The sequence below is a fragment of the Protopterus annectens genome, chromosome 7.part0, assembly GCF_019279795.1.
Source record: "Protopterus annectens isolate FY-2018-M chromosome 7.part0, PAN1.0, whole genome shotgun sequence".
Classification (NCBI taxonomy): domain Eukaryota; kingdom Metazoa; phylum Chordata; order Ceratodontiformes; family Protopteridae; genus Protopterus; species Protopterus annectens.
In genome coordinates this window covers 1,999,830,151-1,999,846,657 of record NC_056739.1, presented here as the reverse complement: position 1 = coordinate 1,999,846,657, position 16,507 = coordinate 1,999,830,151, and the positions used below count along the sequence as shown (strand labels likewise).

Here is a 16,507-nt window from a genome sequence, read left to right as displayed (position 1 = left end):
TGAAGGCGAGATAGACAACTTAACATATAGAAGTTATGTTCTTACCATAACGTTCCATGTTAGTTGTCTTCTTCTCGCCTTCTTCTTGCGTCCCACCCTCCTGCCCCCTGGCCTGGACAGACCTAGAGGAGTTGTGATTGTGACCTCTCTTTCTACCACCTCTTTTATTAGGCATATGCTGTTGTGCATATTTCCTGGATGAGGATATAGGTCACCCTTCCTTCTCCCTGGTTAGAGGTGGACTTTGTTTATAGTTATTCTCATACTATTATAAGCTGGGGTTAGCTTACAAACGAGATCTGAGGTAACTCACGCCTAGCATTGTGGGATATAAGGGGAGCCTCGAGCCGGTGGAACCAACTCTCGAGCTTTTAGAGTGGCCGAGTCGGTGCCGAGGTCGGCTCCGAACCCATCCAGCAAGAAGAAGGCGAGAAGAAGACAACTAACATGGAACGTTATGGTAAGAACATAACTTCTATTTTTGTATCCCTCCATGTACAAATTGCTACCTCGGTTTCTGTGTATACTCATGTCTTTCTCAAAATAAAAATGTTAATGTCGCTGACTATGTAAATGCAACCACTGCTGCTCAACCTTCAACCTTTGTCAACAGAAGCCTAATCTTTATGATAGAGCCATGTCTTTGCTGCCCTGTTTTTGTATTGCAAGCTCAAAATTTACTTGCAAATATTAATCTTAATGTATGTATCTCTTTACTGTGCATTACAACCTCAGCAGTTATAAGCAAATGTTATTATTAATGTATCTACCACTATATGTATATTTTAGATTTTGTTCTTGAACTATTAATTTGCCTTTGCTTACAACTATTTCACTTTCGAGTTTTTCTCTTCAGGACTCCACAGAAAAGGGGCCCTTGCCCAAGCTGGATTATTCTGGTTATCAAGTGTGAATAAATAAATACATGCATACAATACATAAAGCTTTAGTAGTAATTTAGACTGATATCAGAAAATGAGCATGGATAGTTTGTCAGAATGCTGTTAACATACGAAAGTTATGACCACACATTCTCAGAACAGACTGTATCCATATAATCAGTAAAGCTTAATATTTGTGTGATCTTGAAACTAATCCTCCTAAATCTATTCAATGTTGTCCCTGAAATGGTTTTACAAAAATACTGCATTGTGGCTCTTCTGGAGAAAATGCGCAATGTGGAATATGTCTTGCAGTTTAACAGATGATGCGGTGAAAATGAGAGATTAATATGGTTAAGAAATACTGCAGCTAGGGCCATTTGTTGAAATCACCATACCTTGAGTGTAAACTCATAGCTCTGGTGAAATGCTTTGTAACTCTGATATTCTGAGATTCTTCATGCTGTCTGCAGATTTGTGCTGCTTGAGGGAGAAGGACCTAGAACAGGGTATGATAGAACAAAATGGTATAACCATAATAGAACCGAGCTATAGGTAACACAGAGCATACAGTTTTGAAGCAATTTTCAGGCCACAAGCAGTAATGCTGTCCAGTGTTCCTCCCTTTAATATAACTCCATTTGAAATTGACCCTAAAATTGTCACCTGTGCCCCAGTACGATGAGAAACACCAATTCCATTGGACTAAATGAGATACTAGAATGCCTAATCTGTGCTCACTCTTAACAAGAGTATTAGAGATTTCTACATTCCCTCCTGGCCTTCCATAGGATTGAAATCTGTACCATGGAGGTGTTCATCCCCCTGCATCTGACTCTTATTAGCCCAGTTGAAGAATAGTACACCCTATTCTGTAACCTGCTCACATACCATATGATGCAGTTAGAGAAGGTGCAAAAATTCCTCACAAAAAGAACCAAAGATGTTCAAAGTTTGATTTATAGGGAAGTACTACAGCAGCTCTCTCTCTCTTCTATGTAACTTAACACCTTCTTAGAGCAGTCCAATGTTTGACATAAAGAACATTAAAGAATTATGAAATATTTGAAAACCTGGTGACATGGCCACAAAAAACATTTGACCTAAATTATGCAATGAAACATTCTAACTTTATATCTCAAGGATTCCCAGCCCTATGGAATAAACTCCCATTTCTGTTAAGCTTAGTTCATCCATCATCCATGCCATCATGAAGGAAACAGAAGAGTACAAGGGCACCCTTAATTTCCAATATGGTATGCAGAGCAACAAGATCCTCAGTGGCCAATAGGCCTTCAGTTTGTTCTTCAAATCTGTGAAACAAAGACTCTGGCAGTTGGAACACTTAATAGTGTTACTAGTAAGCGACATTGTAGCAATGGATACTTAGTATCATGTCTAAGTACACAGAGCTTAGAACAGGAAATGTGAAAACTGCTTTTTTGGAAGTATCATTTGCAGTATGCATACTTTTTTTCTCAAAGGAGGTTAGGCTGCTTCCTCTCTCGTTCAGGCTAGGAATGTAGGTTTATCAGAAGTGCATTTTGCGCCAAATGGTGTTTCTCTATTTGATGGAATAAACTGTTTAGTGTTGGTAGTTTATTATGGTTGGTTATAGCCAAGGTAGATAGACTATTTTTTTTTACAAGGGGATTTCCAAGATGGCTGCAAAATGAGTAACAGCGTAATTTTAGCTCTCCCAGTGCGAAAACAGAAGCTCATAAAAGAGAGCCAGTGGACTTGTCTTTTTATGTATAATTCAGTAACTGGCTACTAAGGTGTCTGAATGCCAACAAAAAGAAATTCAGAGATCATGAAAGAACTTCAATTACAAAAAGTGAGGAGACAGTAGTGACTTGGAAGAATTCTGCGGCTGTCCAGCAGAAAGCAGTGCAAGCTCCAGCTTTGGTGCAAGACATGACTTCCGGTAATCTAGAGGAAAAAATAAGTCAAATGTACTCAGAACTGATTAAAACAAATGAAATACTGAAAGAGTATATCAACTCAAATAACAAAGGGCTGGAATGAAATGGAAGAAGCTTTAAACAGATATTCAGATGAAGTGATTAAATTACAAAAATCAGAGGTCAGAATGAAGAAGAGGCTGTCTGAGTATGAGACTGCTCAAGAGGAGATGTTTCAAAAACTAATAGGATTACAAGACAGAGCACATAGGGAAGAAACTGAGATTTTCTGATGTACCAAAGAAGGTGAAAGGAACAGACTGTATTAATTTTATGAAACTACAAATAAGCAACTGGTCTGGAATTCCACAGAACGACTTGTTAATTGAAAGGACACATCTTGTATGTTCCAGACCTGGCCATGAGAATGCAAGCTAGATGTTTAATAGTAAAGATGCAATCCTAACAGCAGAAAGTGTTGATTCTGACAAAACTCTCAATGGCTAGGAGATAATGTTTTCTGAAAGCATTCAAGTGTTTAACTAATCTGGGAGAGGAATAAAGATAAGACAAACAAAAAAAAAAAAAGACAGCACTTAGTGGAAGTAGAAGTACAGGTTGTACCCTATGTCTTAGCATGGATAACTGTTTGTATAATTTAATCCAAGTCTGTGAATGTGGCTGTCAGTCTGGGACAATTGTTCTAATTAGGAGGGTTAAGCTTCAATATTTGAAGATGTACATAATTTTGTGTGTTAGTATTAAGTTAATAGGTTTTAGGGGTGTTCTGGGGGGGTCCCCTTCAAAACATCTAAAACCCATAACATCTAATTTCATAACATTGAGACCAGAACATCTAAAACCCAAAACATCTAAAACCTATAACATCAAATTTCATAACATCTAACAGTACAAATCACACGAAAATAACATCCCCTCCACATATAATGACACCGAACTTCCAAACACACTTTTTATTATGTTTCTGCAGGGGGGCTTGATACAGTGGGGATTAGGAAATTAACTTTATTCCACTGTAGTGCGATCTTGGAGAGGAATAAAGATAAGACAAAAAAAAAAAAAAAAGACAGCACTTAGTGGAAGTAAAAATACAGGTTGTACCCTATGTCTTAGCATGGATAACTGTTTGTATAAATTAATCCAAGTCTGTGAATGTGGCTGTCAGTCTGGGACAATTGTTCTTATTAGGAGGGTTAAGCTTCAATATTTGAAGATGTACATAGTTTTGTGTGTTAGTATTAAGTTAATAGGTTTTAGGGGTGTTATGGGGGGTCTCCTTCAAAACATCTAAAACCCATAACATCTAATTTCATAACATTGAGACCAGAACATCTAAAACCCAAAACATCTAAAACCTATAACATCAAATTTCATAACATCTAACAGTACAAATCACATGAAAATAACATCCCTCCACATATAATGACATACAATGACACCAAACTACCAAACACACTTTTTATTACGTTTCTGCAGGGGGGGCTTGATACAGTGGGGATTAGGAAATTAACTTTATTCCACTGTAGTGCGATCTTGGAGTTGGTATATTTAATTTATGGGGGTGTGTGGGGAAGAGCTCCCCCCATATGGGGGTGCAGGGGGGTTTGCCCCATGCAGAAACATAGTAAAAAGTGTGTTTGGTAGTTTGGTATCGTTATATGCGGAGGGGATGTTATTTTCTTGTGATTTGTAGTGTTACATTTTATGAAATTCGATGTTATGGGTTTTAGATGTTCTGGTCTCAATGTTATGAAATTAGATGTTATGGGTTTTAGATGTTTCAAAGTAGACCCATTCTGGGGCTGTGTTTTTTTTTTTTTTTTTTTTTTTTTTTTTTTGTTAATGGTTTTCACTAAAACAAAACGTTTTGTAATATGTGACATGGCTTCAAATGGATATAACAAGAAAACAACTGTATAAAAGATCAACTTCCAAACATTAGCATATGCATCTAACACAAAAGCTGAAACTAGACATTTAAAAAAGCTGTTACATATACCAGTCAGGGCTAATAACTTTTTAACATAATGACAGCACTTTCTGTATTATCTCACCAACATAATACAAAAAGAAAGAGTAGTGAACTGTATTGAAAAATGCACAGTGCAAATAGTTATGCTATAGCAGGCACATTTGGAAAGAACTGAGCGTGTGAATTTGATGAAAAAAGGATTTCAGGATAATAATGGCAGATTTTTAATGCTAAGGAGCTACTGACAAGGGAGAAGGATTACAATGGCATGTATTTATATTCCACCTAAAACTGCTATAGTGGAGCTTAAGAAAATTTTAGTAGAAACAAACAGCTTTCAGCAGAGAATATTACTTATAGGTGGGCACTGGAATTTGGTTTACAGCGGTGAGGATGCATAATTGGGGGAGCCATATGGGAAAATGTAACAAAGTAGGGTAGATTTTTGAAGAAAGTTATAAAAATATTTGGCATGGAAGATGTGAATTCAGTAGTAGGAGTTCAGAATGAATCTACATATTATTCTCCAATAATAGACAGAAATGATATTTCACAGGAACATTGAAAGTTTTGATATGCATCCAATAACTATTTTAGATCATCCGCCAATAATAACTAAAACAAAAATGCAGGGTAATGACATAAAAATGAGACACTACCACATTCCAATGTGTCTGTTAAAAAGAGAGGAACTTAAGGAATAGGTAGTGGAAATTATTCAGGAATTATTAGGAAGATAGAAGTTTCTTCAAAAAATATAGCTAAAGAATGGGATAAAATTAAAGTGCATTTAAAAATATGGTAGAAGTAAAAGAAAGAGAGATGTGGTTAAGAAGTAACAATAATTATTTAGAGGGACTGACAAAGGTTAAAGTATTGCAGAATAGGGGGAATTTCACAGAACAAGAAGAAAAGCAATTGCCGAGTGCTAAACAAAACCTCAGTCACATGCATGAGTTTAGAAAGACTGCTGTTAAGCAATTGTTTTTGATAATAATGCCAGAGCACAAAAACTTTTAGCACGACTCTATGCCAGAGCACACAAACCTTTAGCACAACAACTGTATCAACAAAAAGTAAAAATGGTTGTTGCCAAGCTTAGAGAGCCTATAACAAGGAAGAAAACCAGAGATCCTGTAAAGGTAGTAGACATATTTTGGAAATTTTATGAAAATCTCTATAAAGCAGAGAAATATGGAAACCAAGAAAAGTTACAAATGAAAATGTTTATGGAATAATTAAATATGCCAAGATTAGAGATAGATGAAGCTGAATTACTGACAGGATAGGAGGAGATGAGATAAAAATAGCAATGTATAATCAATCTACAGGAAAGTGTCCAGAATAGGGGGTATTCCGGTGGAAGTTTAGAAGATGGTATGGAAGAAACTGATAAAGATCTGGAAGGTTTGGTTTAATAGTATTTTAAAAGGAAGAGAAGCACCAACATCCTGAAAGAAAGAGGTGGTGGCTGTAATACATTAAGATGGAAAAGACCCATCAGGTCCGGCTTCATATAGGCATATTTCAATTCCAAGCCATGATTATAATGTGTTTATGTCTATAATGGCTAAAAGAATGGCAAATGTGATGCCTAAATTGGTAGATATGGATCAGTGTGGTTTTATGGGGGGGAGGCAGATGTTTGACAATATAATACAACATTGATGATACAGAAGGAAGCATAATGTAAGAAAATGCCACTGTAATTGGTGGATTTGTGGGTATAGATGCAGAGAAAGCTTTCAACAGATAAGCTTGAAGGCGAAATGCCGAGGTACCAGGATTGAAGGTGTTTGGTACTCCAAATCTGTGTACACATTTTGGATTTATTAGGTTTTTGTGTTTTTTTTCCATTGGTTTTGATAAATGTGTTTTTTTTTCTTTGGTTTTGATAAAGCTTTCAACAGAGTAAGCTGGGATTTTATTAGTAGGCAATAGAACCATTTGCATTTCCTGATAAAAGTATAAGGTTGAATACGACTATATATGAGGGATCAGAGGCAAAAATTAAAGTAGATGGGTTCCTCTCTTATAAGTTCTGTTTGAGCAGAGGAACCAGGCAGTGTATCCTCTTTCCTCTGTGTTATTTGTGTTATATTTAGAGTATTTGGCAAAGAAAATAAGAGACCAAGAATTTCAAAGATATAATTGGTGTGCTAGTCAAGAAAAGCTGGCTTTATTTGCAGATGACATTGTTTTATACCTGATAAAACCAGAAAAGGACATTTCAGTGTTGTGGAACATTTTGAGATAGTTTTAAGTCTTTTCAGGGTATAAAATTAATGAAGATAAAATAAAGTCTGGTTCAGTCCTACTACAGTAATATAACCCTGAGATCTTTAAATAAATGTCTATTGAAAATCATTAAATCAAACAACAGTTTCAGAAACTAATATGGAACATCATATCTCAATAAATCATAAACACCAAAAACCCATCCAGCTTTAAATATTCCTGAAATAACATCTGTCCAACAAATGGTTTTGTTCATGCATAGTTCCTGGCTGATCATAACTCTTCCACTGTTCCCTACCCTTCACTCCCTTCTTGCAATTAAACTGCTGTCAAGTGTAGAAACTTAACACCCAAGCTTTTTTTCTTTCTTTTCTCTTCTGCCTTTTCTTCATCAATCTTCTTAAACTTTTGTACATATACTTCTGTAGTAGTTACTAAAATGCATGCTATATTGTAATTTCAGTGCTTATTAGTCATTATCAGAATGTCTTATTATATTTGGTAACATTTTGACCTTTGTATCATTAGATCTTTGTACTGCTGTTGGAGCTTTTCTCCCTTGGCCTCAGCTGAAAATGGACTTCCGGTCCATTCGGACAATCTCGGTAAACAAATGTCAAATAAATAAAGGCAATAGCTGTAAACTATGTACCCACACACAAATTGGTTCAGCAATACCCATATTTATGGGGACATGATGAAATTAAGTATTTAGGAGTATGGAGTAAAAAGGATTTTGTTATGGCAGCTAAGTATACGTGGGAAGAAACTAAACAAAAGTTAATATAAAAGCTGAGAAATTGGAAGCCTTGTTTTATGGATATAGATAGCAAGATACAAGCAGTCAAAATGTTTTTAGTCCCCTTAGTTTATACACAAGTTACTCATATTTTTATCAACCAGAGGAGAGGTTGTGGATAACAATTAATAAAGAGTTGAAGGATTTTGTCTGGGAGGGGAAGAAGAGTCAAGTGGGATAAGCTGAGCCTTCCAGTAGAACAAGATTGTTTGGGGTTACGTGAGTTGAATGGGGTATTTCAGAGCTACACTGTTAAGACTCCTATACATATAGCACAAGCAGAAATCTGTAATTCAAAGTGGAAAGGGATGATGATGAAACAGGGTGGAGCTCAAGAAACAACGATAGACTGGGATTTTGGATGCAGATCCTTGAGGAGAATAATAATAACTATACAGAATATTATTTTCATAAAGTCGCAGTAAGTATTCTAAGAAGTAAGCCATCATGGGAATGGAGAAAGGAGACCGATAAGCAAAGCAATGTCTTTCAGCTTTTCCTGGTTAGGGGTCACCATAGCAGATCACCGGTCCGCAGATTGAATGGCAGTGGTCTTTTTACGGTGTCAAGTTGCCAGCCTGGTGCCCAACCTTCACAGAAGGCACATGCACACACACACACGCACCTACCTGCATGTCTTTAAAACTCACTCGAGCAGAGTAAGGACATGCAGACTCCGCACAGAAGGTACTCCAGCCAACAATCAAACCAGAGAACCTTTTGCTGTAAGGCGACAACAATAACTACTGCACCACCACAGCCATAGATTCTGCTGAGAAAGATGACTGCAATTTGGGATACAAACAATAGACAAGAAAGGGCTGGAATTCACTGGAGAAAACTGACAAAGGAACCAAGGTATTGGGCACAAATAATTAAAGAGGGAAAGGTATTAGAATGGGAAGAGCCAAGAATATATTTGGATTGCAGGCTAGAGATTGCCCTCCTTATCAAGGACTGATATCAGAGTATAGGCAAAGAGAAAGGAATGGGGGGGGGTCTAAGTGAAAGGCCAGCATTGGTACAGATTTAGTAGAATCCAGAACAGAAGCTGCTATTAAAAAATTGATAATTAGTAGAGCATGTAAAATATTGCATGATAACTATAAGAATCAATTAGAGGAGGTTAGAAGGGATTGGGAAGAGAGACTGGATAAGCAAATCACATAGAAACAATGAGGGGATATATGTATGTCTCCCAAATATGCAACATCTAGAAGATTTGGTATATTTGCTTGCAAGTGTTTACATAGGTATTTTTATACCCCAACTAGGCTCCAAAGAATTTTTCCTCAGGTAGATAGCAAATGTTGGAGATGTGATGGAGAAGAAAGACGTAATTGGTAACATATTTTTGGGAGTGTAATGAATTGGCAGACTTTAAAAATTCCCTGCAGACTACTGTATCTGAAATACTAAGTGAGCAAATTGATGTAACTAAGGAAATTACTTTTTGAGCTGTGGCACAGAATCCGAATTGCCTAGACATAATAAGGCCTTGCTGAGTATAATTATGGTGGCTACCAAAGAAGCAATTACTAGAAAACGGAAATCAAAATCTAAACCCACTGTAATAGAAGTAGTGAATATAGTAAAAGAGATAAAATAACTGGAAATGGGATCTTTAGAAAAGGGTAGGAGCAAATGGGTCTATATTACGTTATCGAATACTAATGTATACGAAAACGTAATAGTTAATCCTTAAATGTCGAGGTCGTAAAACATCGAACCTTTCAATGGAGATCTCTGTACAGTGCGGAAATGGAAGTTTTCCATTGTCTGCACTGTATGGCGATCTCAGAGTTGGTATATTTAAGTAGCGGGGGGTGTGGGGGGTGCTGGAGGGCTTGCCCCCCCCCCCACTTATAGTGCTTAAATGGTTTGCTTGGGCGGGTTTTTGTATTTTTTGTAAAGGTTCGAAGTTTTACGACTTTGACATTTACTGGTCGACTATTACGTTTTCAAATACATTAGTATTTGATAACATAATATAGACCTGGAGCAAATTACTTAGAAAAATGAGAATTATGGGAACAATACATGCAGAATAATGTTTTTGAGGAGGGATGAATTTTAAAAGAAGGCAGGATTTGAAAGATATTTAATGTTTGACTGACAATGACAGGATAGATTATTAGTGTTGTGTACTGTTTGCAACTAAAAATATGTCAATATGGTTTGTTTTCATTTATATAAATGTTTGATTGCCTATGTCTTAAGTAATAATTTAATAAAGATGTTTCTTGTTTAAAAAATGGAAATTTTTGGAACAATACATGCAGAAAAGTGGTTTGGAGGAGAAATGAGGTTTAAAAAAAAGGCAGTCACTGAATAATTTATATAATGTTGCTTAGATTATATAATACTTGTAAATGTAAAGTTATTAATATGGTTTGATTGTAAGTTTGCCTATGTCACAAGTGATAATTCAATAATTGTGTTTAAAAATATTTTTACAAGGACCTGCATTATTCAGAGGATAGACATGTTGCAAAACTTGTCTTCGTTTTTAGAGTTGGTGACTGTCATAATGAAGTAAAATAATCTGTTTAATTATTATGACTCTGGAAGGATTAAGCATAACAGCATGAGGACTATTCTGAACCTATAAATAATTACTAGAATATGTAATTATTTCATAAAGTACAATAATATCTTTTTTAATTATTTAACAGGGTAGTCAAGGTACGCCTGGTACGAGAGGAATCTCAGTAAGTTAAATGATACACTTGTTTTGTACTCCTTGCATTGTTATATTTTTGTGTTACAATATATCTAAATCATCACTATCTTTACTTTTTAGGGAGTCCCTGGCAGTCCAGGCCCTGAAGGTTCTAAAGGAGAGAAGGGTGAAAGGGTAGGTATATTTTCTATAAAATCTAGATTACCGGGTAACAGTGTAAACTTGTAAGACAGAGTATCTGTTTTTTTCTTGCTCTCTTTGTTTTAAATGATATTAGAAATGTTGTTTTGGGTTTCCATTATTGGTGTTCTGGGATTTGCTGAAGGACTGTTGGTCCTCGTATAAAGTTGTAGTTGTGCTACCAAATTCACTCATTTAAAGCAGAGTGCATTACAAAATAGTCAGTTTATGTCTGTTGTTTGGATGTAGCATCCATGGCCTGAATTTGGGAACAAGCCTAAGGATAAAAGTAAATTAATTATATAGGTTCATAGGTTCATAGGTTCATACTAGGCTATCTGCCCTGAGGCAATTATAAGCCTAGCCCGATTCTGTATGGCTTACGCCACCCCTTGATTTGAGTATACTGTGCCCTTTTTAAGGTTTAGTTTACTGTGCCTCTGTCTAATAGTGACACGGGAGTAATCCCTGGGACAAACCTACGATCCCCCATCCACCTATCGAGATTCTTCTTGAAGAGATTCAGTGAGGTGCTCTGCCTCACATGAACTGGAATTCTATTCCAGAGCGAAGGGAGCCTCTAGGTTATGAACCTGTCCCTCCAGCAAGTTCTATTTATTTCTGTGCTGAGGTTCAAGTCCCTCGAGCTTGTGGCTCTAAGGGATTTAGATTTACTGAGGTGGAGCATGTCCATTAATTCTGGATTTGACATAGCTTTGTATGTCAGGCATAGATCGCCTCGAAGTAGGCGGTATGCAACTGAGTAGAGCTGGAGTTTTTTTAACCGAGCAGCATATGGCATCTGTTTGAGACCCTTGATCCTCTTTGTGAGATACTTTTGGGGTCTTTCTAATTGCTGCAGGTGTCGGGTAAGGTACATCCCAAAAGGGGCATTGTATTCTATGATGGGCCTGATGAGAGATGAATAAAGGGGCACGATTACCTCTCTTGATCTAGATGTGAAACCCTTTGTGATGAGGTGGAATATGTAGAAGGTCTTTCTAACCACTTTGGCAATGTGGTTTTCAAAGGAGAGATTGCTATCAACTTGGGTCCCCAGGTCCCTAATAACTTTCTCTGTACTTAATGGGTTTCCGCCTATGTGGTAATTTGTGGGCACATTGTTTTTGCCAAAGGGTATGACTATACATTTTTTGGCATTTAACTTTAAACCATGGCACTGGCACCAGTTATCTGTCTCTGTGAGACCTTTTTGAAGGATGTTTGTGTCAGCTGGAGAGTTGATTATGGTGCCCAGTTTGCAGTCATCTGTGAACTTGGTGAGCCATAGTCCTCCCACGTTTGCCTGTACCTCGGAAAAGTATATACCGAACAAGAGTGGTCCCAGGACAGAACCCTGTGGGATGCCACTTGTGACTGGTTTCGAGTCTAACATGGCTCCAGAAACTCTCACTCTGTGGGTTCTGTCTTTGAGCCAGTTTGCGACCCATCTTGTGACATAGGGGTTTATATTTAAGCTGGATAGCTTATCTATGATGCCCAAGTGGGGTATTGTGTCAAATGCCTTTGCAAGGTCCAGATAGGCTGTGTGGACTACCTTCCCTTCATCTATGGCTTTGGTTACTGTTTCGAAGAAGTCGACCAGGTTCAAAAGGCAGGATCTGCCCTTGACAAAGCCGAACTGGGTAGGATCTAGTGTCTGTAGGTCCTCAATGTCTTTGTTTATGAGCTCCATGATGATCCTCTCCATAGCCTTGCAGACTAAGCTAGTCAGGCTTATGGGGCGATAGTTTCCAGGGTCCGTAGAGGCTCCACCTTTGTGGAGTGGGACCACTGTTGCTGTACGCCATTCTGTGGGCACATATCCTGTAGTGAGGCTGAGATTGTATAGCTGTTTTATTTGAGGGATTAGTTCCTCTTGGAGTTCATGTAGGACGCAACCTGGGACGCCATCTGGTCCCATGGAAGTGTTTTTTGCTTTGGAGAGGGCAGCCTTCACCTGAGCATCAGAGATGTTTGTATGTTACATATAAATATGTTACATTTCTAACTGCTTGCAGGATGGACAGCAATTGTCTGGAGCTCGTAATCAAACAAGATTTTAAATGTGAAAAAATCTTTTAAATTGAAAAATTAAAGCAGTAATTTACGTTACTTGCTCAGTTAAAATAACTAACAGCTATATTGCTTAAATGGACCACCGTGTATGGAAAATGTAGAATTGCCCTTACATTGTACTGAAATAACAGTTATGTGTGTAGTTTGCCATTGAAGTACTGTTGGCTTGAATAGGACAGCTAGAACTGCAGGTGTGAAACAGTGAAAAGCACAGTCATTGCTTTAGGTGTCAGTGACCTAAGAGACTAACAAAGACTAGGGATGTCACTGTATCCATGTTCTTTTACTGTGATGTAATAGCACCACCATAGTTAGACCTGAGTAGAGTGCTCTTTGTTGAGCCTTCAGTACTGAGAATAATTTCTCAGAATGTGATGGACATTTCCAGTATGCTGTGTATGAAATGATGTTGCTATTCTATACACACACACACACACGCACACACACACACACACACACACACACACACTTGAATCCTACCACAAAACCAACCAAGGGATAAGTTATTGATGAGTTCTTCCTGCAATCCCTTATGTTTGATGAACTCTGTATATCCATCACTTAAAAAGCCCACATTCCTGACATGTGGCAGGCAGAAGAAACTTGCAGTCAGATTTGCTCCAAAGAAGTGGAGTTCAGTAGTCAAAATAAGAAGGCATTTGAGACATCTACTCAGCCATAGAGTGGAGAAAAAGCCCTCTGCTGCCTAGATGACCCTGAGTCTGTGTAACAGATTGGGCATCTGACACAGCTGACAGGAGAGGATGCCCATCCTGGGGATAAGACAGTGTGGAGTCACCTGAAAAATACCTTGATCCTTTGGAGGTAGGACAGGAGATGCAGATCATGGTGTGAAGTTGTGTTTTTAGCTCAGTAAACCTCAGCTTTGTGGCATCATTTCTATGGGTGAGTGGAAGCATGAATCCCCATGGAGAAGACACTGTAGGCCTCCACAATGAGACAGCTCTCCCTGCCCAATGATAGGGTTAGGAGCAATAGAAATGCTGTCATGGCCAGGATGCCAACAAGAGCACAAGCAACCCTTACGGCTGCCTAAATGATGGCTGTATGGAATCTATGGGTCCAGTGGTTCTAGGCATACCTCCAGCATGAAAGAATGAATGGGCTTAAATGCAGTAGGGTGACACTTGATGGTCAGAAAGTATGAGAGTAATAAAGAATCTTGAAAAAAAAAAGAAAAGGAAGTATTTCACTGAGACACATTGGTATATGAGTTATTATGAACATCATCTAAATAAGCATACACTGGTGCTCACATTTTAACATGATCCTCACCCCCCAAACAAAATCACAGGAACATTAACTTTAGACAGTAATCTTTGCAAATCAAATACATAGACTTTAACAGATTTAGTACAGTGAAACATTATGAGATTGCATCTTGGTGTCACTTCATTGTATCAGAGCAAATCTGCAATATTCAAAATCCAACAAGGTTGTGATGCAATAACACCATTTTTGAAAATATGTATTTTTGTACTCTAACATTACAGACTGCCAGGGGGCTGCAACCATTAACATCTATGAGATAGCACAGTGAGTTAAGCTATCACAATCTTTTGCCACAAAACCTAGAAAGCAGATTTATTTAATTGAGAAATCTATTAGGGTCATTGAATCAATAAACTGTTTTTTTTTTTTTTTTTGTGAAGTTGCCTTTATCCAGGAATTAGTAACGCTTATTATTGATATCTTTGTAGTGGAATATTTGTGCTTAAAATCAATGAAGGTCATACAGCAGATTAATAATCTCACTCTGTAAGTAGTGAATGATGCAGTGGATCATACTAGTATTCTCACTCTGGATGTACTGAATGATTCAGTGCAGCATAGTAATATTCTCACTCTGTAGGTACTGAATGATTCAGTGCAGCATACTAATATTCTCACTCTGTAGGTAGTGAATGACGCAGTGCAGCATACTAATATTCTCACTCTGTAGGTAGTGAATGATGCAGTGCGGGATACTAATATTCTCATTCTGTAAGTAGTGAATGATTCAGTGCAGAAAAGTAATGTTCTCACTCTGTAGGTAGTGAATGACGCAGTGCAGCATACTAATATTCTCACTCTGTAAGCAGTGAATGATGCAGTGCAGCATACTAATATTCTCACTCTGTAGGTACTGAATGATTCAGCGCAGCATACTAATATTCTCACTCTGTAAGCAGTGAATGATGCAGTGCAGCATACTAGTATTCTCATTTTGTAGGTAGTGAATGTTGCAGTGCAGCATACTAATATTCTCACTCTGTAGGTAGTGAATGATGCAGTGCAGCATACTTGTATCCTCACTGTGTAGGTACTGGATGATTTAGTACAGCATACTAATATTCTCACTTTGTAGGTAGTGAATGATGCCGTGCAGCATACTAGTATTCTCACTCTGGATGTACTGAATGATTCAGTGCAGCATAGTAATATTCTCACTCTGTAGGTATTGAATGAATCAGCGCAGCATAGTAATATTCTCACTCTGTAGGTACTGAATGATTCAGTGCAGCATACTAATATTCTCACTCTGTAGGTAATGAATGATTCAGTGCAGCATAGTAATATTCTCACTCTGTAGGTAATGAATGATGCATTGCAGCATAGTAATATTCTCACTCTGTAGGTAATGAATGATTCATTGCAGCATAGTAATATTCTCACTCTGTAGGTAGTGAATGATTCAGTGCAGCATAGTAATATTCTCATTCTGTAAGTAGTGAGTGATTCAGTGCAGCATAGTAATATTCTCACTCTGTAGGTAATGAATGATTCAGTGCAGCGTAGTAATATTCTCACTCTGTAGGTAATGAATGATGCATTGCAGCATAGTAATATTCTCACTCTGTAGGTAATGAATGATTCAGTGCAGCGTAGTAATATTCTCACTCTGTAGGTACTGAATGATTCAGTGCAGCATACTAATATTCTCACTCTGTAGGTAGTGAATGATGCAGTGCAGGATACTAATATTCTCATTCTGTAAGTAGTGAGTGATTCAGTGCAGCATAGTAATATTCTCACTCTGTAGGTAATGAATGATTCAGTGCAGCGTAGTAATATTCTCACTCTGTAGGTAATGAATGATGCATTGCAGCATAGTAATATTCTCACTCTGTAGGTAATGAATGATTCAGTGCAGCATAGTAATATTCTCACTCTGTAGGTAATGAATGATTCAGTGCAGCATACTAATATTCTCACTCTGTAGGTCCTGGATAATTCAGTGCAGCATACGTGCTTGGCTCCAGCATTTCTAAGGTCAAATCATGCATCATTCTTAAGATATTAGAATTTTTGAACATTTATGACTTCTATAAAAGCATGCATTTTGAAGAGCTCTACTAATCTCTGGAGGAATAGTTTTCATTCATTCATTTTTTTCTTTCACAGTCTTAAGGGCTATATGTTCCATCCAGCTGACTTCTGGTGTCCATGCACCTTATATATCACCCTGACAGCCTCCTTACTCCCTCCCTGCCCCCCATGAGCAGTCTTAGACCATCATTGTCCTGTAGAGCAAAGGCTTTTCTTTTAATAAATTGTCTAAAACTGCCATAGAAGAACATGATCTGATTTTCTGCCTTTAGCTATTCCCACTTCTGCTGGGCTTGCTATGTATTAAATGGGAGCTTGCACCCACTCTCCATTGCTGCCAGTTTCTATACAAATTTCTTTCTTTTGTTACCCTGGACCCCCCTCCTCCCTGTCTCCAACAAGAGCAGAATGGTAGTGTAA

The 16,507-nt window shown here is 37.7% G+C and overlaps 1 protein-coding gene across 3 annotated transcripts in view; it reads left to right on the top strand.

The window, feature by feature from the left end:
- LOC122807296 (collagen alpha-1(VII) chain-like) overlaps positions 1–16,507 on the top strand; it is a gene marked incomplete at its 5' end in the record, with an annotated part of 1,562,855 nt that overhangs the window by 150,107 nt on the left and 1,396,241 nt on the right. For all 3 annotated transcript variants that reach the window (XM_044078425.1, XM_044078422.1, XM_044078423.1), the window contains 2 exon segments: positions 10,491–10,526; positions 10,619–10,672. In XM_044078425.1, the coding sequence (XP_043934360.1) occupies positions 10,491–10,526; positions 10,619–10,672 (90 nt within the window).